Raw genomic sequence first — 25004 nt, forward strand, 5'->3', positions numbered from 1 at the left:
GAAGGGACTCATGGGAAAAGACCCTGATGTGGGGCAAGAAGAGAAGGGGATGGCAGAGGGTGAGATGGATAGAAGGTATCATGGAAGCAATGAACGTGAGATTGGAAAGACTGGGCGATAGTAGAGAATGGAGGGTCCTGGGGCCACAAAGAATTGGACAGTAACTGAATAACTGAGCAACAACAAAGTTGCTCAATGGCTGAACCTGGAACCAGGGAAATCTGGGTTGAAATCTTGCCTCTGACACTTCCCAGCTGTGTGACCCCTGGTTTAGTCATTTAACTTTTTTGAGCCTCAGTGTCCTCATCTGGAAAATGGAGATAACTGAAGCCCTTACCACATGGACTGGTTCTGAAACTCAGATGAGATACTAATGTAAAGCTTTTTTTTTTAATAACAAAGCACTATATTTTCATTGTTGTTGTTACAAGAAAATCTTTCTTATCTTGTAGAGAGTAGATAGAAATGGTCCTGAAACAAACTCCTACTATGATACTTTTTCTTTTGGATTTAATGTTTTGTGGCCTGCTGCATGGGTAGACAGAATGACTTTTTGTGAAAAGCTTTTTGGCAAAAAGGATTGGGATTGGAATTCACCCACTGAAGGCTCAAGGGAAGTACTTTTGGGACAGCAGCAGTAGCCAGCAGGAGTCTGGGGACGTTGACTATATCTTAGCCTCTTGCTCCCCAGTACAACTCTCTATGAGAAGATTCCCCGGACTGTAATTCTTATCATAGTCAGTCAATCAGCACATGCTTATTAAGCACCTACTATGTTCTAGGCACTGTGCTAAGCACTAGGGATACAATGAAAGCTAAAAGACCGTCCCTGCTCTCAAGCAGCTCATAGTCTATGGGGGGTGGGGGGGTGTAACATGAAAACTATGATGTGCAGGCAAGTGATAGACAGAGTAAATGAGAGATCATCAACAGAGAGAATGTCCTAGCATTAAGGGGGATCAGGAGGCCAGGAAAGTCAGGAGACAGATATGAGGAGGGAGAGCATTTGAGGCATGGGCGACAGCCAGAAAAATGCCTGGAGCCAAGAGATGGTGTGTCTACTCTGTGGACCAACCCAAAAGCCAGTGTCATTGAACCAAAGAATACATGTGTAAGAGTAAGGTGTGAGAAGACTGGAAAGGTAGGAGGGGAGGAGGTTACAAAGGGCTTCGAATGTCTAACAGAGCTTTTTGTATTTGATCCTAGAGGTTATAGGGAGCCACTGGAGTTTATTGGATGGAGACTGGGAGGTGGAGGGGAGCACAGTGTGACATGGTCACATTTTAGGAAAATCACTTTCATAGCTTAATGGAGGATGAACTGGAGTGGGGAGAGACTTGAGGCCGGCAGACCCCCACCCCCAGCAGCTGTTGTGATTGTCCAGGTGTGAGGTGATGAGGCCTGTAGCAGGCCAGCAGAAGTGTCAGAGGAGATAAACAGACATACACAACAGAGGTTTCTAAGGTAAAATAAACAAGACTTGGCATCTGATTAGAGATGGGAGATGAGAGTGGGGAGTCAAAAACAAAACCTAGGTTTCAAGCCTGGGGGACTGGGAGGATGGTGGTTCCCTCAACAGTGATAGAGAAATTTATAAGGAGGAGGACTTGGGAAAGGATGAATTCAGTTTTACACAGGATGAGTTTAAGATGTTTATATGTCATTCAGTTTGAGAAGTCTAATAGATAATTGAAGATAGGAGATTGTTGGTCAGTAGAGAGGTTTATGGCTAGGTAAAGAGATTTGAGTCATCAGCTGAGATGACAAATAGATTCATGTGAGCTGAGATCACCAAGTGACATGTGTGAAAAAAAAAGAGAAACCAGGATAGAACCTTCAGAGATAACCACTGTCAATAGATATAATGTGAAGAAGGCTACAGTGGCAGAAGACATCTGCGAGAGGTAAGATGAGGAGGAGAGAAGAAGAGAGAGTTCATGGAAAATAGACTCAATTTTTCAGTAAAAGATGAGGTGAGGATCTCAACTAAGAAGTTGGGGGAGGAGGCATCATGGAAAGTTTGAGAAAGGAAGTAAAAGTTTGGAAGAGCTACTGATGAGAGTGGGATAGCGATTTCCTTGGGAGGTAAGACGAAATTGAAGCAGTGAAGGGCCCATTTGAGATTATGAAATCACTGGATCATTTGCAATGGATCCAGTTTCTTCAGCCCCATTCTGCTGCATGAGAATTGAAACAAAGGTGGCAGATGGTGTGAGTGATGCTGGGCTGAGGCTTGGCAGGGCCAGAACCACAGTAGGCTAAGGGGACAAGAGATTCCAGAGAAGAGGACAATACAAAATTCAACTAATTCACCCAAGGGTCAAGATATCCCATCATTTCCCAGGAAGTCCACCACATATGTGTGGCCTTCCTGAGCATGCCAGCTGTCCATTAGATAGACCTCATTCTCACCATGGGACCAGTCAACTGTCTTTTCTGATCACTTGGTTCCCTGATACCATCCTTGACTCCCTGTCTTCTGTAAAACATTTTTGTATTTATTATTTTGTTCTGTGTACACCAGTAGGTTCTCAATGAATGAATTTTGAATTGAAATATTTTTAAAGATGCCTTTAGATTAGCAAAGGATTGGTAAACCCAGTATTCCATTTAATCATCTCTAACAGTGTTAAATTGAGTGTCAGAAATGCCTAAAGACCACAAACCATAATATTATTTCAGTAAGAAGCGAAGTAGAGACTAATTAGGTGGAAACAAAGCCAAGGAGAATGATGTATCAACCAGATTATGTCATGTACAATCCCTTGAAAGAGATTTCTCTTTTCTCCCAAACCATTTCTCATTTCATGAGAAGCATCTCAACCCTTTTCTTTCCCCTTCCCCTCTTACTTCCTTAGAGAGCAAGATAAATTTCTATACTCAACTGAGTATGTATGTTATCCTCTCTTTGAGCCAAATTCAGTGAGAGTGAGGTTGAAACAATGCTCATCCTCCCTTCTTTCCTTCTATTATAATAGGTCTTTTGTGCATCTTCATGGGATGCCATTTACTCCATTCTGACTCCCTTTTCCAATTCTTCCAGTACAATCCTTTTTGTCACCCCTTAAGTTTTTTATATCATTACATCAAAATCATTATATCAAAATCAACTTATACTCCTTCTATCTGCCCCAATAAAGATACAGTTCTCAAGAGTTACAAGTATCATCTTCCCATGTAGGGACGTAAACAGTTTAACCTTGTTTTATAACATGTTTTGGTGGTTTTCTTGTCTTACCTTTTTATGCTTCTCTTGAGTCTTGTATGTGAAGATCAAATTTTCTGTTCAGCTCTGGTCTCTTCATCAGGAAAGTTTGAAAGTCCCCTATTTCATTGAATGTCCATCTTTTCCCCTGAAAGATTATGCTCAATTTCACTGGCTAGTTGATTTTTGGTTGCAAGACAAGCTCCTTTACCCTCTGACATATCACATTCCCAAGCCCTCCGATTCTTTAATGTTGAAGCTTCCAGGTCCTGTGTGATCCTGACTGTGGCTCCTTGATATTTAAATTGTTTCCTTCTGGCTTCTTGCAATATTTTCTCCTTCACCTGATAATTCTGGAATTTGGCTACAATTTTTCTTGGAATTTTCATTTTGGGGTCTTTTTTAGGAGGCGATTAGTGGATTCTTTCAATGACAATTTTATCCTCTGTTTCTAATATATTGGGGTAGTTTTCCTTGATAATTTCCTTAAATAAGCTTTCCAGGCTCTTTTTTTTTGGTCATGCTCCTCAGGTAGTCCTATACTTCTTACATTGTCCCTCCTGTATCTACCTTCTAGATCTGTTGTTTTTCTGATGAGGTGGAAGTGTGTCACCTGGTGGGATGAGTCTCATGGCCACAGTCAAATTCCTAGGTATCAGGTAGATAGTTTGAGCAATGAGGGGCTAAGTTCCCAAACATCACTTGGCTGATGGTTTCTGTCAGTTTGTTTTTCTAAGCCCCAGTTGTCTGAGGGGTAACCTACAAATACCTCCTTAAAACTCTGATTTTTGCCAGTGAGATGTGGGAAATTCCCCTTTATCAGAAATCCCAGTCCTTCAGCATGTGGTAAAAATTATTGGAGTTTTAGCTTACTTATTTGGGAGGGGCCACACCTGGCCCACCCTGAAGTTACATATATTACTGAGGTCAGAAGGAGAACTCTCCATAGGCAGTTTTGAAGGACCTCCCCTTTTGGGGGTAGGGAGATTGAACGCTCCCTGAGTGGGGGAGAGCCTCTTCCAGAACACTCTCACACTCGCCCACTGTCTCCTTGGTCTTCTCGGTGATGCAGAGATACTAACAGATATCCCAGGTGTGGTGAGTTGTTAAAACCCTGCATTCCTTTGAATTAGCTTAATTGGAAAGGATCTGGGGATTGCATAGACTTATTTTAGAGTTAAGAGAATCTATCTGTATTTCTTTTTCCTATTTCCTTATCTTTGATTTTTATTAATTTCACCTTTGTTGTTTAATTAATTCCCAATTAATAAAATCTGATCCTTTTGTGGAAAAGAAATTGTAAGGCTACTTTTTTGATGGCCTGGGAGAAATATCTAAAAGGGCAGTTCAGAGGGGAGGGAGCTTTGAACCTAGAGGTCCCTCATTATTTCCAGGACCCAAATATTTTAGCGAGTCACCCAATTAATGCTCCATATATTAAATTTCAGCCCTACAAGCATTTGGATTCTTCAGTGCACAGATAACTGGGAAGCCTTAGCTGCCACATCCTGCCCCCAAAACACTGTATAAATGTGACTTGTTATTATTTGAAGGTAAACACTTGGAGGGCAGGGGCTAGTTTTGCACTGTGATGGCATACCTAGATTATAGAATGTGGGAAGTGATGTGTAAAAAGGAGCCAGCTCATGAAGGGCTTTCAATGGCAGGGAAATTTCTAATAATCCTGGAGGTACTAGAGCACCACTAGATCTCAGTGAGCAGAGCTCAACATAAACATACTTAAACTCTAGAAGAACCATTGTGTCAGTTGAGCACAGAGTGGACTGGAGAGGCAAGTACACTGAAACAAAAAGGAGTTTCCCTGAGGCAGAAATGCTAGGGGTCTTAACTAGGCTTGAAGCCACAGAGCCATATCACTAGGTTGAGTAATTCAATGTCTGGGGATCCAAGTAGGATCCCAGATACCATGCAGCCGTGTAGTACAGCTGTGAGCACTCAGTGTTAATGCAAGCTAATCCTGAGTCAGCGAGAAGCAGGGCTCTCCAACATCCTCCCCACCATTTCTCCTGCTCCCCAGCCCAAATTACCATGATGTCTCCCATGGCTCTAATGTCTCAGGTCACAAGAGCCCTGGGGGACTTTTGGTGTAAGTAGTAGTATCCCAATTTTATAGTGAGGAAAACAAAGCTGAGACATCACTGGAAGGATCTCAAGGTCATCGAATGTGAGCATCAGTTGAAGGACCTGGAAATATTTAGGTTAGAGAAGGGTGGATACTGAGGCACAGGAGGGCTGTCTTCAAATTTGGAGAGGGGGGTCTTTCAAAGAGACTAATTTCAGCTTCATGTCAAGAAAGACTTCCTAACAAGAGCTCTGTCCCACAGTGGACTAAACGCCTTGAAGGTCCCTTCCAGCTTGGAGAGTCCGTCATTTTGTGAAGTGCAAGTAGGGTTACCCATCTAGGAACTGATGAAGCTGACACTTGAATTCAGTCTCACAAACATTTATTAAGTGCCTACTATATGTTAGGCACTGAACTAGGTCCTAGGATTTAAAGAAAAAGCCGCAATCAGTCCCCACTCTAGAGGAGGCTCTGATATCATCAGAGGGACAAAATAAGGGAGGGGAAAAAGTTAAAAAAAACCCTGTATGATCCTCAAAACAACAAGTTGACATAGTATATGGTGGTAGTAGAGTGCTGGAAGTGGAGCCGGGTTAGACCCGAGTTCAAATTTGACTTCATACACTTAGCTGTACAAACCTGAGCAAGTCACTTAAAGCTTTATCCATCCCAGTTTCCACAACTATAAAATGAGTAGCACTTACTTCCAAGGGTTGTTGTGAAGTTCAAATGAGATAATGGTTCTAAAGTGCTTAGGACAGTGTCTGGCACATAGTAGGTCCTTAATAAATGCTCATTTACTTCCTTCCCTTGATCCAAGGCTGAACCCTTATAAGTCTATTGATTTGAAAGAAGCTCCATTTTTCATGTTGAATATTTAAAAGTTTCATCCTATGGGGTTCTTATTGAAGGATAGTAGGACTATATATATATATATATTAGTTGAGGATTGTGTCTTTCTTTACTAGCTTAATGGGGAGGGAGGGTTGGCCTGCTCAGCAGCAGCTGTCCAGATGACCGGTGGACTGCTCTGGCTTCTTGCCTCTATATGGCCCTCTGGTTGGAGAGCAAAGCTCTGTTCATTTGTACATCTCCAAACCTTGACAAGGAAGGGTTTATGATCCTTGGTATGATGACACAATCAAGATTGGGGAAGGGAACCTATAGATTTAACAGCTTGACATAAGATCCAGATATTTTCAAGTTGAGAGGGACCTTGGAGCATCACATCCAGCTTCTTCATTTTGTTGTTGTTTCGTTGTTTCAGTCATGTCTAACTCTTGGTGACCCCATTTGGGGTTTTCTTGGCAAAGATACTGAAGGGATTGGCCATTCCCTTCTCCAGCTCATTTTACAGATGAGGAAACTGAGGCAGAGTGAAGTGACTTCCCCAGAGTCACACAGCTAGGAAGTGTCTGAGGTTGGATTTTAACTCAGGGAGATGAGTTTTCCCAACTCCAGGCCACGCACTCTATCCATTATGGTGCCACCTAGAGGCCCTTCATTTTACAGAGATCTAGAAAAGGTAAATTATGTGCCCCAAAGCAGCCAGTGAATAATAGCAGAGCTAGATGACAACAACGACTACAACTGAACTCCTATGTCCAGGTCGGCCAGTGTTGGAAAAGCCCTGCAGAAACAGTCTTTCACCAGCTGCTGGTTTGTCAGCCCGGCCCAGCCCAGCCCTGGTCTCCCAGCACCTCAGGTCTGCACCATGGGCATTTTATCACAGCTACATAAGGACCCTTTGTCTTTTCTTTGGAGCATAGGCTCCCAAGGACAGGACAGGCCTCATCCTTCTCTTTTAGCAAAGTGCCTGGCATGCATGGTAGGTGTGCAATAAATGCTTATTGAGAGATTAATCATCATCTCCATTTTACAGATTTGGCAAATGAGTTTCTGGGAGGTGAGGCAATTTCTTTGTGAATTATCTGAGACCAGATTTGAATCCAGGTCTTCCTGTCTGCAAATCTAGTCCTCTCCCCAGGAGGCCAGTGTCTTCAAACCACCAGTCCAGGACCCCTGCGCCTCAGTTTTGTCTGACTGTCTTTCTCTCTCCTTCAGTCTTCTTTTCTCCCTTCCTTTCCTCTTTTGTTCATCTTTTCTCTTCTTTCCTCCTTCCCTCCTCTCTTCCCCCATTGTCTCTACCCTAGGCTGATCATAGTCAAACCCTGTTTGGTTTCCTGGCTGGTATCACTCAGTTGTCAGTGGCTACTGAGCTCTGCCCTGAGCCCTCCAGGTGAGAGCGTGTACATGTTCAGCTCAAAGGCCCTTACTCTGTGCACCATGTGAACAGAGATGCTGTTCCCCTCCTCCAGACTCCCTTCCCCCTCCCATCACTCCTGGACACCAGAACCCTTGACCCTGGCCCTGAAAGCTTCTGCATCTGAGAGCACAGTCACCCAATCAGTGAGAGCCCTGAGCAGTTCCCTAGGTAACCGTCACACAGCCACCAAATTGAGGCCTTAAGTAAGAGGGGCAAATAGTAATAGTAATAATAATAATTAATAACAAAGCCCTTGCTACTCCAACAGCTGAGTGCCACTGGATGACTAACCAGGACAAAGATTGAGGAAGGGTGAGTCTAGATATTCTCCAATGTTTCTTCTAGCTTGAAGGTTTAGAGGCTCATGAGCACACAGTGGGAGGGGGGACACCCAAACTGCATCCTGTCACCACTGGAAAACATGGGATGCAATGCAGTGTGACCTGGGAAAGCCCTGCAGCACCGGGGAAATGCTCCTCTGCAGCCTCTTGCCCCTTTTCTCCTCTGAGTGGCATGGAGGAACTGGGGGTGCAGCCCTCTAGACGATGATATCTCTTCCATCATTCGGCCCACATCAGACAACGTTCTTTGGTGACACTCCCTGGCCATCCCTTCTACACCCACCGATGAAGGTCATCTGCTCTGCCCTGCCTCCTGACTGTGGGTGTGAAAAGGGAGAGGAGGCAGAGAACAAATGAATAAACACGATGAAGAAATCTGAACTACCTTAAGGATGGGTCAGACACAGACAAGCCGGGTCAGGGGTCAGGGAAGTCTTTGCTAAGAGCAAGAGGTTGCTCTTGACTGTGCTTTCAAGGGATCTAAGGATTCCATTTCAGGCAGAGGGAGAGAGACAACCTGTGGGATATGGAATATGCTAGTCATTAAAGAGCAAGGGAAGTTTGACTAGAATTCGGAATGTGTGAGAGTGAATAATGAACTAAGTCCACAAACTTGGGTGGGACCAGATTGTGAAAGGCTTTAAATGCCCAACACAGAAGTACTCATTTCATTCTAGAGACAATGGGGAGCTATTGATGTTTCTTGATCTGCGGAAAGACTTGTCAGATCTGTGCTTTAAGGCTACCTGGTGAATCAGAAAGGAAGGTCTGAGTATATGCCACCTACTCGCCCTATATATGTCCAGAGTTTTCTCAAGCTCAAGCACTGACAAGAGCCCAGCTCTGTCAGCCATCTCTGACTGTTCCTGAAGTCCTTCCTTAACCCTCAGGTCTCTGCTGCTCCCCCATCAGGGGACACAGACTCCTGTGGAAGCTGGATGGGGACACTGGTCCTTTATACCCCCTGAGCTCAGACAGCTCTGCCCTGACATTTCGCTTCTGCTGCTGCTGCTGCTGTTGTTTTTCCCCAAATGCAAAGGTGTTATAACTTGGAGCTCTGTGTGTCTCTTGGGTGGACAGTGGGGCTCTAGCTAGAAGTAGGCTTTAGGATTTGAGGGAAGTTTTCATGCTCAGAGAGTGAACAAGTGGCAAAGTGCCACTCATCTCCCAAAGGTGGTAAGAACAACTGGGGGCACAAGGCAAGTCTGGGATTTTAAAGCTAAGACTCTGCTCTTCTCCTGATTGGTTCAAGTCAGTGAGACTATTTGAGAGTTGTTTTTTTCCCAGTTTGTGGGTCTGGGAATAAATAGGATTAATCTGGAAATATGAACATTGTCATGAATATGCCAAAGACTTCTGGTTTTAGTCCAGGTCGTCAATCCAAATTCTCATTAGGTTTACATGTTCTATGGGTTTGCATCAAACAGAGGATCCATTCCAGGGGAGAAAAGCATGAACAAATCCAAGTATTAAGGAAAGGGGGTTAGGTCCTGTCTGTGAACAAGGCTAAGGCCAGACCAGGAGCGGATGGTGAAGGGGCAAAGGAGAGATGGAGGTAACATGGGTTAGGAGCAATTGAGAAGGGAGCAAAGACTGTCGTCCATTCACTTGAAGTTTACTTAGGTACAATCAACAAGCATTTATTAGGTTCTTACTATTTTCAATTTGTTGTCCTTCAATCATTTCCCTCACATCCTGCTCTTTGTGACCCCATCTGGGGTTTTCTTGGCAAAGGAACTAGAGTGTTCAATTCTGGCCTCAGACATATCCTAGATGTATGACCCTGGGCAAGTCACTATTGGTCTCCATTTCCTCATCTGTCCAATGAGCTGGAGAAGGAAATGGCAAAGCATTCCAGTATCTTTGCCAGGAAAACCCCAAGTAGGGTCACAAAAAGTCAGATGTGACTGAAAATGGCTGAATAACAATAAGCCATGTGCTAAGTCCTGAAGATACAAAAACAGAACAGCAAACGGCGTGTGCTTATTTCTTGAGTTCCTATCGTACCCCTAGAGAAGATAAGGAGTCCCCTCCATCTCCACCCCACTGCTGACACACAGGATGAACTGCCACAGCCAAAGGGTCCAGCCCAAGGGGCCAGTAGACCAGTGCTGAGCCCCTGCCCTCTGTGGCAGCCTGCTCCTCAGGGAATAAAGAGCAGAGCTCCAATTGGAACTCAGTCCCTCCTCTGGCTCTACTTCTTAAAGATGTAGTGCCTGCTTTGTTGTATATCCTCTCCATCCAGGCCAGGAGAAAAGCCTCATGGTACATTATGGTACGTGGAACTGTCCAAGATGACCTTGGCTTTGATGATAGCAAAGCTTTCTAAAAATCTTGTTTTTTTCCTTCTGTCTTTGCACAGAAACCCGCACTGATCGAACCAAGAAACTCTTCCGCCACTACACGGTGGGCTCCTATGACAGCTTTGATGCTTCAAGGTGAGAGAGATTTCTTTTAGCTCCCATGATGCTGTGCACCAAAGTTGCTTCTGTGATTGGCTAAGAGTTGGCAATGCATGTTGGGAAAAATGCCGACTGTACACACTGTTTTGTTCATGTTGGGATGTTCCTGCTGCTTTTGTGTCTCCCAGAACAATTTTGCTCATTCCAGGGCATCCTGCCTCCAGATGTGAGTAGCTTAGGATCTGAGCACTGGCTGCTCTTCTGGTTTGCAGGCTGGGATTTCCACCCATTATCATGAGGGTCCCAGGCCAGGGACCTTCTAAGAAGAGAGATGTACATCTCTACAGAGAGAAAATAGTAGCAAGCTGGGAGGAAAAGGAAAAGAAGCAAACTTCTCTCAGTGACATTCTTTTATGACAGATCCATAAAGATTTCCCAGTGTATATACTGATCACCCTCCCCCACTATCCTGCTTTCTCCTAAGAAGCAACTTCATGCTTTAAACTCACATTTCCTCTTTACCCACTTATCCGATGATGCCAAGTCAACAGGATTCTCCATGACAGTAGCCCAAGGCTTCCTTTCAGACTAAAAGTCTTGCCTTTTAGTCAACTAGTCAAATGGGGAGGGTTAAATTTCACCTACAAAATCTTGTGACATGGAGAAGTCTCTTGGGAGGCAGAAGACCCTGGTTCTGTTGAATTCTCCTACCCTAACTGCACTGTGGGATGCATGATTGGCTGGGGCACCATGTTTTGGCAGCTCATCCAGAGGCCTACAGTAGTACCCATAAAGCTAGGATGTGTCCACTGGGTGGATGAGGAGGCTACCCTGAGGGAAAAGGGCAGTGTTCAGCTTCCAGGCAGATACCTTCATTAATAGTCCCAGTAATTGGGCTACATCCCTCACTGTGTCCAATTAGCCATGGCATTTGGGGTTACTTAATAAATTATTAACCACCTGTGAGACTACCTAGATCATAGGGGGAAGGGAATAAAGACCATCCTTTATCCAGAAACCCACATTTCTTTGCTCTACAGGCCTCCAGCCTGCTATCTTCTTGGTCTGTGAATTGGTGCTTGGCTTACTCCTGATACAGAAAGATCCCACACCGAAGTCATCAGATGTATGTTCCTAAGGTAGTTGGGGAGAAATGAGGAAGTGAGGGAGGAACAGAGGAAGGAAAACAGCATCTAGTAGGTGTTTAACATGGCTGGAGACAAGGAAGGAAGGGAGGGAGGAAGGAAGGGAGGAAGGAAGGAAGGAAGGGAGGGAGGAACAGAGAAAGTGAACAAGCATCTGTTAAGCACCCACTGTGCGCCAGGCATTGTGCTTTACAAATATCTCATTTGAGAATTGGGTCAGGAAATGGGATGGGAGCAGGGAATCTGCTTGAGTTAGTGTAGGGGAAGCCCATGGCAATGGGCATCATGGTATATAGAAGCAGACATCTTACACACCAGACTAAGCTACAGTTCTGACTTTGCCATGGCTGGCTAAGCAATAATACGGATCCACCTTTTCCTTTACCACCACTGGTGGGTGACACACAGGATGCATGGCCCACATGGTGAGCAAACCACCAGTGCTAAGCCACCATGCACTGAGCCAGGCTGGCCCTCAGGTGGCAGAACCAGTCTGTTGATAGGCTCCAATTGGACACTGGAAGACTAGATAGAAAGACAATGGAGGAACCTAGGTGGCACAGTGGATAAAATATTGGCCCTGGATTCAGGAGGACCTGAGTTCAAATCTGGCCTCAGATACTTGACACTTACTAGCTGTGTGACCTGGGAAAGTCACTTAACCTTCATTGGCCCGCAAAAAAAATTGAAAGACAATGGGCGGCCTTCTTGGGGCTCCTTTCCAAGGGTGCTGTGCCTCTCTGTTTCCTAATGGTATGTTTCCATGTTTAGAGGGCGGAAACTGGCCTGGGATGACATTGTCTTCTTCCAGCTGGACAACTACTTTGTCTAAACATTTTGGTTTTTATTGGTATTCTCCCCATGTCCCCCAAAGCCCCCAATTAACTGATTCATGAATAGCATTCCCTCATTGGATCTCAGTCTCCTATCATTCCATCTCCCTTGGCCCCATTCTTCCTCCTCACTGTGCCCTCCAATCCCTCCCCCTCTCAGTACTTTCCGAGACCATCGCCCCTGCTCTGCCTTCACTTTCCTTCCTTCTCACTCTCAGCCCCAACTTGGCACGGTCCTCTCCTCTTGAATGTCTTGCTCCCTGGTCCTATTGCCCATCACACTGTGCTACCCTAAGATGGTGGATGACTTCCCTTATCGGCCTCTTATGCTCCTACTCATTTTGTATTGACTGGACTTGGAGAAAGTCACATGACTATGCTGCCAATTTGTTCTCTCTTGCCAAGTGGGGCCTCAGTGAAGCAAGACAGTCCTTTTGTTCTTTCTCCATAGCAGCTCTTCCAAACCTCCTTTCCTTACCTCAAACCTCTCATGTGTTCCTCTGCCCTGACCCTCTCAGCTAAACCATACACTTTACTAAGAAGAGAAAGACCATTTCCCTCTGAGCTCCTACTTTTCCCCTTTTCTCCATCTCACATCCCCTTAAGATCATTCTCCATTTTCTCTTCCTTTACCCCCTTAGTCATTTACACAGCTAGTAATTGTCAGAGGCCAGATTCGAACTTGTCTTCCTGACTCCAGGTCCATCAGTTTGTCCATGTAGCTCCTTCTATGCTCTCAATAGGTAGGCAACTAGGTGGCACCAAAATAGATAGAGCACTGGGCCTGGAATCAGGAACACCTGAGTTCAATCCAATCTCAAAGCCTTACTAAATGTCTGACCCTGGGAAAGGCATTTAACTCCTGTTTGTCTATTTCCTCAACTGTCAAATGAGGGCAGGGCATAATAGCATTTATCTCCCAGGTCTGTTGTCAAGGATCAAATGAGATGATATTTGTAAAGCACTTAGCACAGTGCCTGGGCCTAATAAATCCTTGTTCCCTTCCCTTTCTCTTCAATCCTTCTCCTTCTTAACATCTTCACAGCATTTGCCACATTTAAGCCCTCTCCCCTCCTAGATCTACTCTACCGTTTGGGGTTTGAATAGCATAAATCCCATTTCTCCTCTAGTATTTAAGATTGCTTCCTTTCAATCTTCTTTGGTGGTTCATCATTCCTATCAAGCCCCTACCTTTGGGTATTCTGGGCCTCTTCTCTCCCCTGTGTACACTTTCACTTGGGTTTAATTATCATCCCTATTTGAATGACTCACAGATCTCTCTATCCCGTCCTGCTCTTTCTCCCTCCTGAGCTACAGTCCTGTATCAACAACAGCATAGTGGACATTGAAGATTAGATGTCCCAGGATCATCTCGAGCTCAACACATCCAAAAGACAACACATTAGCTTTTCTCCCAGAGCATCCCCCCTATTGATCTCTATTTCTGTCAAGGCTACCACCATTTTTCTAGCCTCCCAGATTCATACCATTGGCATTATGCTCAACTCCTCACTCTTGCTCACCCACATCTTTATCAGTCACCAATGTTGTTTCTGTCTCCACCATATATCTTATATACATCCCCCTGGCTCCACACACACAGCCACCCTGTACCCTCATCCTCTCTTTCCCAGTAGCAATAGCCCCCAATTGCTGTTTCTCTACCTTATCTCCTTCCTTCCTTCCTTCCTTCCTTCCTTCCTTCCTTCCTTCCTTCCTTCCTTCCTTCCTTCCTTCCTTCCTTCCTTCCTTCCTTCTTTTCTTTTTTTGCACAGGGTAATGAGGGTTAAGTGACTTGCCCAAGGTCACACAGCTAGTAAGTGTTAAGTGTCTGAGGTCGGATTTGAACTCAGGTCCTCCTGACTCCAGGGCCGGTGCTCTATCCACTGCACCACCTAGCTGCCCCTACCCTATCTCTTTCTACTACAAACTTTCTTCCACTCTGCTGCCATGGGGTTTTTCCCGAAGCTCAGATATGACCACATCATCCCTCCCCTCACTCCCCCCACACACCCCCAGTAATCTTCATTGACTCCCATTTCCTCTAGTACTAAATATAACTGTTTTGTTTTGAATGTAACACTCTTCATAACCTGGCTCCTTCCAACCTTCCTGACCCTCAAGTGCACTGCTTTCTTTCCAGCACACTCCCATGCAGCCCAACTGGCCTTCTTTCATACACACACAACTCCATTTGCCCTCTCCATGCCTTTGCATTGGCTGTTCCTCATGCCTGATATACACTCCCTTCCCACCTTTGCCTGTTAGAAACTCTAATTCTCTTCAGTATTTGGCTCTTTATCGCCAATAGTCATGGTTGGTCATTCCTTTAATCTGAGTTTTGAATCCTTTCATTGGCATTTATTGGTTTGTTTTCACATGTGTGACTAAGAATTTGAAAGGCCTCTATTCAGAGAAGAGACCATAGTCATTGTGGTTGGCTGCAGAGGGCAGAACAGGGTCTTTGGGGAAGCTGAGGCAGGCAGGATATCAGGAAAGTATCCCTAGTGCTTGGGGTTGCCGAGGGGTGGAAGGAGCTCCCTGGAAAGGTGGGAGGGCTCCCCTCTCCTCAGATCTCTGCGAGTCAAGTTTGGAAAGTGACCATCAAGCACGATGTAATGAGGCTTGTTCTTTTCCTACTCTGCACCAGCCCAAATGCCTTTTAAGGTCTCTCCCATTCCTGAAATTCTGCAAAACATTCAGCGAAAATCCTCTGTGTTTGGCATGGAATGATGGTTTGATTTGCCTTGTCAAATTATTTTTTGTCATTCAAGAGAGAATTTGTGGGGGGTAAGGTGGTTATTTGGAAGTAAACATGGTGTAAAAATAAAAGGATCACTAGAATGTGATTGTTTCAAAAAAGAAAAACAATACAGGGAGAGAATCAAGTAAGGCTTTAATAGAAGCAAGCCCTAGTCTATCTACAGTATTTCGGGAAGGAAAGAATTCTTCCTCTCTCCCACATCCCTCTTAGAGAGGCACAGGGAAAGGCTGAGACACCTTCCTGGTGAGCTTTGAGGGAATCTTTCAGATTAGGCAGTTTGGGGAAGCAGACTTTCTTATAAGTACTCTTTGGGTGGTCCAAAGGAGCAGGAAATAAAAATGGTTATTGATGTACCAGCGTCTTTGGTCCCTGATCTCTCCTGCGTCCCTCTGCGGCAGCTATCCAGAAGCACACCCAATCAGGAAGTTCTCACTGAAATAAGCCTCCTGGACATAAGCAGAGGGGAACACTCAGTAGCCGTTGGGGTCAATTTTCTATTCTAATGTCTGGACAAAACTAGGCCAAGCTTCTCTGTTGGTGTGAAGACTATTCCCTAAGTGTGCTGACCTCCAGGTCAGGGGGAGCTGCAGGAATGAGAATCCCTCCCCACATACCTGGCTCCTGCTTCCTTTTTAAGGGAAAATCAATAGTTCTCTTAAGTATTGTGAAGACTGAGAGAAAAAGGCTGTCCTGTCTTGGTTAAATATTTACAATTAGAGCTGGATTGTCAGCTGTGGTTATTAGAGCTTATTGATTCTGCAAGGTCTGTGGGCTAAAGAAATGAGAGCCCCTATGTTGCTCTCAGTGCATCTATTACACAGAGTTGAGAACATTCACGAGAGAAGGGACAGCCCTTCTTTGGAAGAGGAGTTCTGTTCCCTGATGTCACAGATGCAAAAGAAGCTAGAAGAGGCAAGGTTGGCAGAATTTTATTAGGATACTTTTTTTTTGGTGGGGCAATGAGGGTTAAGTGACTTGCCCAGGGTCATGCAGTTAGTTAAGTGTCAAGTGTCTGAGGTCGGATTTGAACTCAGGTCCTCCTGAATCCAAGGCCAGTGCTTTATCCACTGCGCCACCTAGCTGCCCCAGTAGGATACTTTTGAAGGAATGGAATGTTGGAAAGTGACAAGTGAATAATCCCTCTGGTGTAGGGCATTAGATGGCAGCTGTCTATGGGGCATGACTGGTGGGGAGGATGGAGAGGATGGGCAGAGGAGGGCTAGTGACTGTGGCCCTACATGCAACTTTAGCTAGAGAAAACCCAATGGGAAGGAGGGAATTCTCCTTTCTTGTTACCTGATGCCTTGTTCCAAAATGGTAGGAAACACCAAACATTCCAGCCAGAACTGGTGCATTTCTCTGAATCACAGAATTGCATTCAGTATCCAACCTTCTCTCTTGGCTCCCTGGGTCACATGTAGAGAAGAGCATGTCTATAGGATCAGAATGGATATACTAATGGTGTGGGTGACAAGTGGATCAATAAGGGTTGGGGTGAATATAACAGGGTATATGGGAAAGAGGCCTCACCTGGGGATCAGAGGACCCAGCTTCAGATCCTGACAGTTACTTATTGCCTGAGTGACAGTAGTAGGTGAATTGCTTCATTACTCAAAACCTCATTAAGTGCCAGTCATGTCAGATCGTTAGAGACAGGGGTCGAGGGCCATTGCTCTATCTACCCTACCTCCTTATCTCGACAGTGGTCCTGTTTTCCTGTGAAGTGAAGTGGAGGGAGAGGTCCTTGTAAGGGCTAACCCTGGCTGCCTGCCCCTGTCTACATGTGGCATCTCCCCCAAAAAACCCGTATTTACAGATTTGGACTTCTTTGGGTTGACATGGTCCTACTTAATACCACTCACTTCGCTAGTGTTTTTCCCTTTCTGAAAGGATACTGAAAAAAAGTTTGCAGTCTCTAAATTCCTTCTGATTGCCTAAGTCAGTCTTTATCTCCTCCAAAATAAAGCAGTTATAAAGGAGTAGGTGATAAGAAGAGAAGGCGTGTGTGGCGAGGAGCGCTTCATGGCAATTCATGTGTAGCAAAAGCAACACTCTCTAATAGCCTCGAGGTGGAGCCTTGCCAAGGTTGTGTGCTCACTTATTGAATATCTGTAACTGTCTGTTTTGTTGTGTGGAGCACAGCCACTGCATCTAGCCTGCGCTGAACCTTGGAGTACCTTGGTTGTAGTCCCGTCTCTTCCATTGACTTGCTGGGTGATCTTGGGCAAGTCACTTCTTTCTGCGAATGCCCAGCTTAGGAAGACTATCCCTCGCTCTAGTGGAGTCCTGGGATTTGTCAGCATGAGGGTGAGCAACTCAGGCAGCTTGGTCCTTGGCAGTTGTATGGACTACAAGGAAGGTTCTGATGAGTTGTTCATGCCCTTCACTGGGAGCTGGCATCTAAGGCTAGCCCTGGAATCAGGGTCTAGAGGGGGTAATAATGGTCACATCGTGAGAACAAAGTGGCTAGGGCCAAAGACCTTCTCTATCTTTATACGCCAGTTGTTGGTGACCCATTTCAGTCTGGAGAAAAAGAGACCATTGTCTGCTGTGCTAAGTGGCCAGCGTCTCTAGGGACAGTGCCCTTTCGCTCTCTCTTTGAGCAGGACTCCCCCCACTAAAGGATTCTGAGTGGGTTCTGGATTTTCTTTATCAAGTACAGCTGACAAAGCCCAAAGGACACCAGCAACTCATGGAGACGTGCCTGAGGCTTATGGACCCTATTCCAGAGGATGGAGGCCTTTGAAATCTTCTGGTCCAACCCATCCTGCCCTGTTATGAATGCACAAACCTAGGCACTAGGAGAATAATTCACTTTCCCCTGGATTTAAAGCCAGCTCTTCTCTCCCAAAGCACTGGTCCTCCCAGTTCATTCTTAGAATACTCTCTTGTGACTTAGTATGAGAAGTGGGTCATAAATGTAAAGGTGAAAAGGGTCTTCAAGGTCATTAAGTCCAGCCTCCTCATTTTACAGATGAGGAAACTGAGGCTGAGAAAGGTTAACTCTGGCCTTGCCCAGGGTTATGCAGCTGTTAAGTGTCTAAGGTAAGATTTGAACCTGGGTCTTACCAACTACAAGAAGAGTCAGGCAAAAAGCTTTCTTGGGCTTAGTATCTTCCTTTAGAAAATAACCTGAGAGGACCTCAGGACCCTCCTGACACAGTGGCCTGGATCTGAGGTCAGAGGATCTGAGTTTGAATGCTAGCTCTATCACTGACCTCACTGTGACCTTTGGAAACCATTTTCTTTTCTCTGGGTCTCAGTTTCTCAATTCACAAAAATTAAGGAGCTGGACTAGCTGGTCTCTGAGCTTGCTTCTAGCTTTAGAGGTAAGATCCCAGGATTCCCTAACCTGTGAAAAGCTGTTTATATAAGAATTCTGACTCCCTATAGTTTGTTGAGCTTAATTAATTTGGCTTAGCATAGTGCCTAGTACACTGTAAATGCATAATAAATGCTTGCTTCCTTCTTTCTCCTTCCTTCCTTCCCTCCTTCCTCCTTTCTTTCTTCCTTCCTTACCTCTTTTTCTTTTTTGCCTCTCCTCCCTTTCTTCTTTTCTTCAGTCCTTTCTCTACCTCCCTTCTTTCTTCCCTCCTTCCTTACTTCCCACCCCTTTCCTTCCTTTCTTCCTTGCATCCTTTCTTCCCTCCTTCCTGCTTTTCTTCCCTCCCTTTCTTCTATCCTTCCTTCCCTCCCTCCTTTCATTTATTCCCTCCCTTTCCTTTCTTCTTTCCTTCCATCCTTTCTTCCCTCCCTCTCTCCTTCTTTTCTCCTTATTCTCTTCCTTCCTTCCCTCTCTCCCTCCTTTCTTCCCTCTCTCCTTCCTTCTTTCTATCCTTCCCTCCCTCCCTTCTTACTTCCCTCCCTCTCTTTTTTCTGCCTCCTTCCTTCCCTTCCTCCTTCTTTTATCCATTGTTGGACATAAAGCATGTCATGAAGATGATTATTAGCTGAGTGACCCTGGAAAAGCCTCTTAGCTCTTTGGAGTCTCAGTTTCCTTATCTGTAAAAGGTAATTATAACTACAAATTCCTCAACGGGTTGTTGTAAGAAAAAATGAGGTGCTTCCGCCATCTTTCCAACGTTCAGTCAGGCAGAGACCGAGACGCTTCTGGAAGAACCATCGCGATGGCTGCCCAAGGAGAACCCCAAGTCCAGTTCAAACTTGTATTAGTTGGTGATGGAGGTACTGGAAAAACCACCTTTGTAAAACGTCACTTGATGGGTGAATTTGAGAAGAAGTATGTAGCCACCTTGGGTGTTGAGGTGCATCCTCTCGTGTTCCATACTAACAGAGGGCCTATTAAATTCAACGTATGGGATACAGCTGGCCAAGAGAAATTTGGTGGTCTGAGAGATGGTTATTACATCCAAGCTCAGTGTGCCATTATAATGTTTGATGTTACATCAAGAATTACTTACAAGAATGTACCTAACTGGCATAGAGATCTGGTACGAGTATGTGAAAATATCCCGATAGTGTTATGTGGCAACAAAGTGGATATTAAGGACAGAAAAGTCAAGGCGAAATCAATGGTCTTCCATAGGAAGAAGAATCTCCAGTACTATGACATTTCAGCCAAAAGTAACTACAACTTTGAGAAGCCCTTCCTTTGGCTTGCTAGAAAACTTATTGGAGACCTTAATTTGGATTTTGTTGCCATGCCTGCTCTTGCTCCTCCAGAAGTTGTCATGGACCCAGCACTGGCAGCACGGTATGAGCAGGATTTACAGATCGCTCAGACAACTGTGCTCCCTGATGAAGATGATGACCGCTAAGGGATTGAAGCTAGAGCCCAGCGTCAGAGGTCTAGTTTTATAGGCAACTGTCCTGTGATGTCAGTGGTGTAGCGTGTTTGCCACTTTATTATATAGCTGAGCAGAACATGTGCTTAATCTTTGGGATGCTGAAGGAGATGAATGGGCTTCGGAGTGAATGTGGCAGTTTAAAAAATATGATTCATATTTTGGACCTGCATATTTAGCTGTTTTGGACCTCAATTACGTCCCCTTGAGTTTCAAATAAGACTGCTGCAGTCCCATCACAAATATTCAGTGGTGAATCTTGTTTGTTACTGTCATTCCCATTCCTTTTTTCATTTAGATCATAATAAAGTTGTATTTCAAATTAAAAAAAAAAAAGAAAAAATGAGACCCAGCCTGGGAAGTGCTTTGCTAATTTTAAGTCACTGCCCCTATGACTGTTGTTATTGCCAGGTTGCCTTTGAAAGGACAGCTGGGTTGGTTTCAGCATCCCCGAGATGGAGCTAGGACATAAAAGTCCTCAGTGAGAGGCACAGTCAGTGGTGGCAGTTCAGAGGAAGAAACCCATTTGCTCAGGATATCTCTCAGAAGCACATAACCCAGGGAGCAAGAAAGAACGGTGGAGCTCATCGCCCCATCCTCCATTTTGCAGGTGAATAATATAAATGTTAGGGAAGATAAATAGGGCACCCAGAAAACTGAGCAAAACCATCCAGTTTTAGGAACCCAGAGTCAGCATTGCAGGGGCCTTAAGTGGGCACCTAACCTCATGCTGGGAGACTGCCTAGGAGGGATAACTCACCACCTCCTGAGATATCCCATTGCAACTTGGAATAGAGCTATTTGGAAGGAGACTTTTTGTCATTATTCAATCATTTCCAGTCGTGACCATGTTTGGGGTTTTCTTAGCAAAAATAATGGAGTGGTTTGCCATTCCCTTCTTTGGCTTATTTTTTTACAAACAGGGTTAAGTGACTTATCCAGGGTCAGACAGCTAGTAATGTGTCTGAGGTCAGATTTGAACACAGGAAGATAACTCTCCCTGACTCCAGGTTGGCACTCTGTCCACTGTGGCACCAACTAGCAGCCTTGCCTTTTCCCTCTATGAAGCTGAAATTTGCTTCTGTATATTCTACCCATTCATCATTATTCTGCCAACTGAGCTACAGAGCACAAACCTATTTCCTCTTCTAAGAAATAGCCCATAAAATATTTTAAGACAATTAGCAGGACTGGCCTAGTCTTCCAAAGCTAACAATCCTCAGGTCCTTTAACCTGGCCTCCTGCAGTACAGACTGGGCTCCCTTCCCCCACTTTGGTCCTGCTTCAAAGTGGGTATCGAATGGTCTGAGCTGGTAGTCTCCACCCTAGACTGCTTTCTTCCAGACTTTTCCCCCACATCCCTTACTTTGAGGCTCTGCACATCTATTGTGGCTGTCTGCATCACAGTCCAAGCATGAAAATTTGATTTTATGGCCGAAAGCATCCTGAAAGGTATGCTCCCTGCACCTCAGTGATAGAAGAAGCCATGTCACCCTTTCACAGCCTGGCCAAGGAAGGAAACACAACCACTTTTCCAAGGCCGTGGGTTTAGAGACAATCAAGTGTTCTCACCCAATGATGGGTGCTTTCATCTTTAAAGGAATTCTGAGGCCAGAACAGAAAACATCCTCTAAGGATGATCAATGAAAATCTTAGAGCTGGAAGGAGTCTTTAGAGTTCATAAAGGCCAATGCTCTCCTCTCATCTTATAGGTAAGGGAACTGATACCCAGGCATGTCACTTACCCTGGGTCACACAGGTAGTAAGTGAAATAGGTGTGATTTGAACTCAGATCCTGTGACTTCAAGGTCATCACTCTTTCCACTGCATACAGCTGCCAAAATAATTTTCTAAAACTAAGGTCTAGGTGGTGCAATGGATAAAACACTGGCCCTGGATTCAGGAGGACCTGAGTTCAAATCTGGCCTCAGACACTTGACACTTACTAGCTGTGTGACCCTGGGCAAGTCACTTAATCCTCATTGCCCCGCAAAAACAACAACAACAAATAAAACTAAGGTCTGACAATGACACTGCCTTGTTCAAAGACCTTCAGTGACTCCCTATTACCTCTAGGATAAAACACAAATGCTTCAGTCTGGCATTCAAAGCCTTCCATGATCTGGGTCTCACCTCTCTTTCCATCCTTATTTCAAACTCTTTCCTTTCGTGTAGTCTGACCTTGTCATAGACTCTTGTCCCTCAATGAATTTATAAGAAGGGATAATTGACACCCTTCAGCCCCAGATAATATAATTAGCAGTTCTCTGGACATTGGTTCTTTATCAGGTGAGAATGCTTCTTTGATTGAATTATAGAAACAGTCAGTCAAACATGAAAACCTGAGGTGAACATCCCTAGACCTTTCATTGAATCAATCAATCAAATGTATAAACCATGTATGAATGAATGAGGACTTAATAAGTTTCAGGAACAGGGAATTACTTGAGTCATTAAATGAAAGCAGATCATTCCACACAGGAAGTAGCTTGTAGTTGGTGGAAGAGAATTGGTCACACCTGGAGGGCCAGGATAAAGCAGCAAGCCAGTCTAGGCCAGCTTTCCAGGAGAAGTCCCCCGAAAGGGAATTTATTTCAGACCTTCTGAATTCTGAAAGTTTGAAAGATTAGGACTTCTCATCAATGTTGGCAGCAGTGTCCCTGAAACAATAGTGGCCAACAAGATCTAAAACTAACCAGACGAATCCCCTCTAGCTCCAAATGCTATGACAAGTCCAGGTTAGTAGATTCTAATGAATAAATAACTATTATTTCATGTTAGTCAAGGACTCTAGGACAAGAGATACTCAAGAAATGGCTCTAAACCTGGGGAAGTTTGTGAATTCCTTTGTGGGAATAGGGCTGTTTGGGTGGTCCTCTTGTTAGCATTCCTCCTCCTCGGAAGGAGGCCACCCTGGTCTTCACTTTCCAATTGTCCTTTAGGAATTGTTTGGTTTCTTTCCAATTAGAATGGAAGCTACTTGAAGGTAGCTTGATCTTGTTTAAGTTAGGGTAGCAGCGCATGGCACATTGTTGTAAGGGTCAAGAAGGGGAAGAGTTAATTGGGTGGCTCGCCATAGTATTGGGATAAAAAAGGATACGGCCTCCTTCAAAAACAAAACAGGTTTATTAATGGGAACAAATTTACAACACAAGTGAGGTTAATAGAGCTAGGAACAATATCGAAATCTCTGGGGAAAAAAGGCCCCTGGCACCCCAAATTTGCCTCCAGCCCAGCTAGCTCCAAAAAGCTAGTTTTGCCTCAAAAACTCACAACCACCCAAAATCGGTAACTCTAATGAGAATTAGCTTTCAGTCTCCTCTGTTCTTGTCCAAAGGTCAAACATCAACAGCTCCTCTCTCTGTCCCTATCTTCCTTCCCTGTTTCTCTCAGAAAACTCCCTCCTCCCTCTTTCTGCCTCTCCCACAGGAAGGGGCAGTTCTTAGCCATGCTGAGTCTCCAATTGGTTTAGCACACCCACATAGGCTATCCCCATTATAATCTGGCCTGGCCCATGTGGGCGTCAGGGAGCTGTTAGGGGAGGCTTAGTTACTTAGTTCAATACTTTGACTCAATAAATGTTCCCTGTGGTCAGAGTTCCTCTTATTTGTTCAATTATCTCTCAAAGTGCACACCCATCTTCTCTTAGGCTTTTAAGCTTACATTTTTTTCAGTCTGGCCATAATGAAGCAAAGATAGGGTTATGAAAACCCCAAATCACAATTAATTCCTTACATTGTATATGCATGACAAGAGCTCTGTTTATCTGTCCAGTGGGTTGGTGGCAGAGATGCTCCATTTTAGTGCACTCCTCCCTCTCCAAGATTCACCTATTGAGCAAAATTTTCCTTTGTAGAGTTTAAAATAATGAGACAGGCCCAGAAACTTAGTGAAGAGTCTTGGTGGATTGTTGGACAGAACAGTGGCTGGGCTCTCTGCTTTCATGGCAGTCTGATTTGGGCAGGTCCCACGCTCGCCCTGGCCTTGGTTTCCTTTCTAGATTATCTCTGTGGTCCCTGTGAGCTGGACACCCTGGGACCCTACTCAATCAAATGAGGGAATTGGATAAGAGGCTCTCAGCAGCTCAACTGACCATGACATTCTATGGCCAATGAAATGCCTTCAAGTGAAGACCTTCTGTCATGTTCTGATCTCTCCCTACTGTCTTTCAGAAAGAAGGAAATGTCAGCAGTAAATGGGCTTTGTTTGGAAGCCTAGCTGATAACAGAGCTCCAGAATCATGCAGCCAGATCATTTGGAAGATAATTCCATGTTGTTTTAAGCCATTTCAGAATCAAGGAATTTGCTGAAGTTACAAGTCTTGTCACATGAAGTTAAATGATTTCTGTGTATTCTTCTTCCTTTGGGTTCTCCAAATACCATCCCCCACTGCTAGCTCTCAAACTCAATTTAATGAACATGTTAAAAGGGGGGGAGGAAGAAATCCAACCACAGGCTGGGCCTGAAAGTGGTGACCCTGGATGTAGCAACAGCCTCCCCCACCCCAAATTAAATGTATTAAATCACTGTTACCCCAATGTTCTTTCACTCATTCACTCAACCAACATGGGGGAGGGCTTCCCTTGGGCCTTTGTTACAGTTCTCTCCTGCTGTGTTGCAGAACCACAACAGGTTGGATCAGCCTGTCCCAAACTGCCCATGTCTACTTGGGGCTGCCCCTTTTAAAGCAAATCCATAGTCTTTTTTCTACCTAATGTTATGCATTTTGTAGAGGCAATGCACAACCAGGATGCCTCAGTGCTGCTTTGGGCTCGGTTCTTGGTTTGTAAAATCTGGGCAATTCATTCCAACTGGCATCCTCCCTGTTCATCATATAGATCCCCTCCCCCATCTCCCACCTCCATGCCTTTGTACTGGCTGTCCTCATGCCAGAGACTAGGAATGCCCTTCTTCTCTTTCTCTCCTTCTTCAAGATCCAAGTCAGATACCAGCATCTGCATGGAGCCTCTTCTGATCCCCTTCCCCCGAAACCATTAATATTGTCCCTCCCAAACTACATTGTATTAAGTAACATGGTTATTATGTGTGTATTAGGTATATAACCAGGGTAGTGTGCTTGACCACTTATTCACTATATGTTTATGCTGTGTGTATTTTATATGTACTTTGCCCGTTTGTTAGAATATAAGAGAAAGGGCA

At 44.7% G+C, this 25004-nt stretch overlaps 2 protein-coding genes across 5 annotated transcripts in view; both read left to right on the forward strand.

Moving 5' to 3' along the window:
* Positions 1 to 25004, forward strand: part of SHANK2 (SH3 and multiple ankyrin repeat domains 2) — a 692308-nt gene that overhangs the window by 384874 nt on the left and 282430 nt on the right. For all 4 annotated transcript variants that reach the window (XM_043971951.1, XM_043971952.1, XM_043971953.1 and 1 more), the window contains one exon: positions 10258 to 10333. In XM_043971951.1, the coding sequence (XP_043827886.1) occupies positions 10258 to 10333 (76 nt within the window). The remainder of the gene's footprint in view (positions 1 to 10257; positions 10334 to 25004) is intronic.
* LOC122731693 (GTP-binding nuclear protein Ran-like) lies at positions 19140 to 20014 on the forward strand. The gene has a single exon (XM_043971955.1). The coding sequence runs from the start codon at positions 19167 to 19169 to the stop codon at positions 19815 to 19817; it is 651 nt and encodes a 216-aa protein (XP_043827890.1). The 5' UTR covers positions 19140 to 19166; the 3' UTR covers positions 19818 to 20014.

Source organism: Dromiciops gliroides, chromosome 6 (assembly GCF_019393635.1).
Source record: "Dromiciops gliroides isolate mDroGli1 chromosome 6, mDroGli1.pri, whole genome shotgun sequence".
NCBI classification, from domain to species: Eukaryota; Metazoa; Chordata; class Mammalia; order Microbiotheria; family Microbiotheriidae; genus Dromiciops; species Dromiciops gliroides.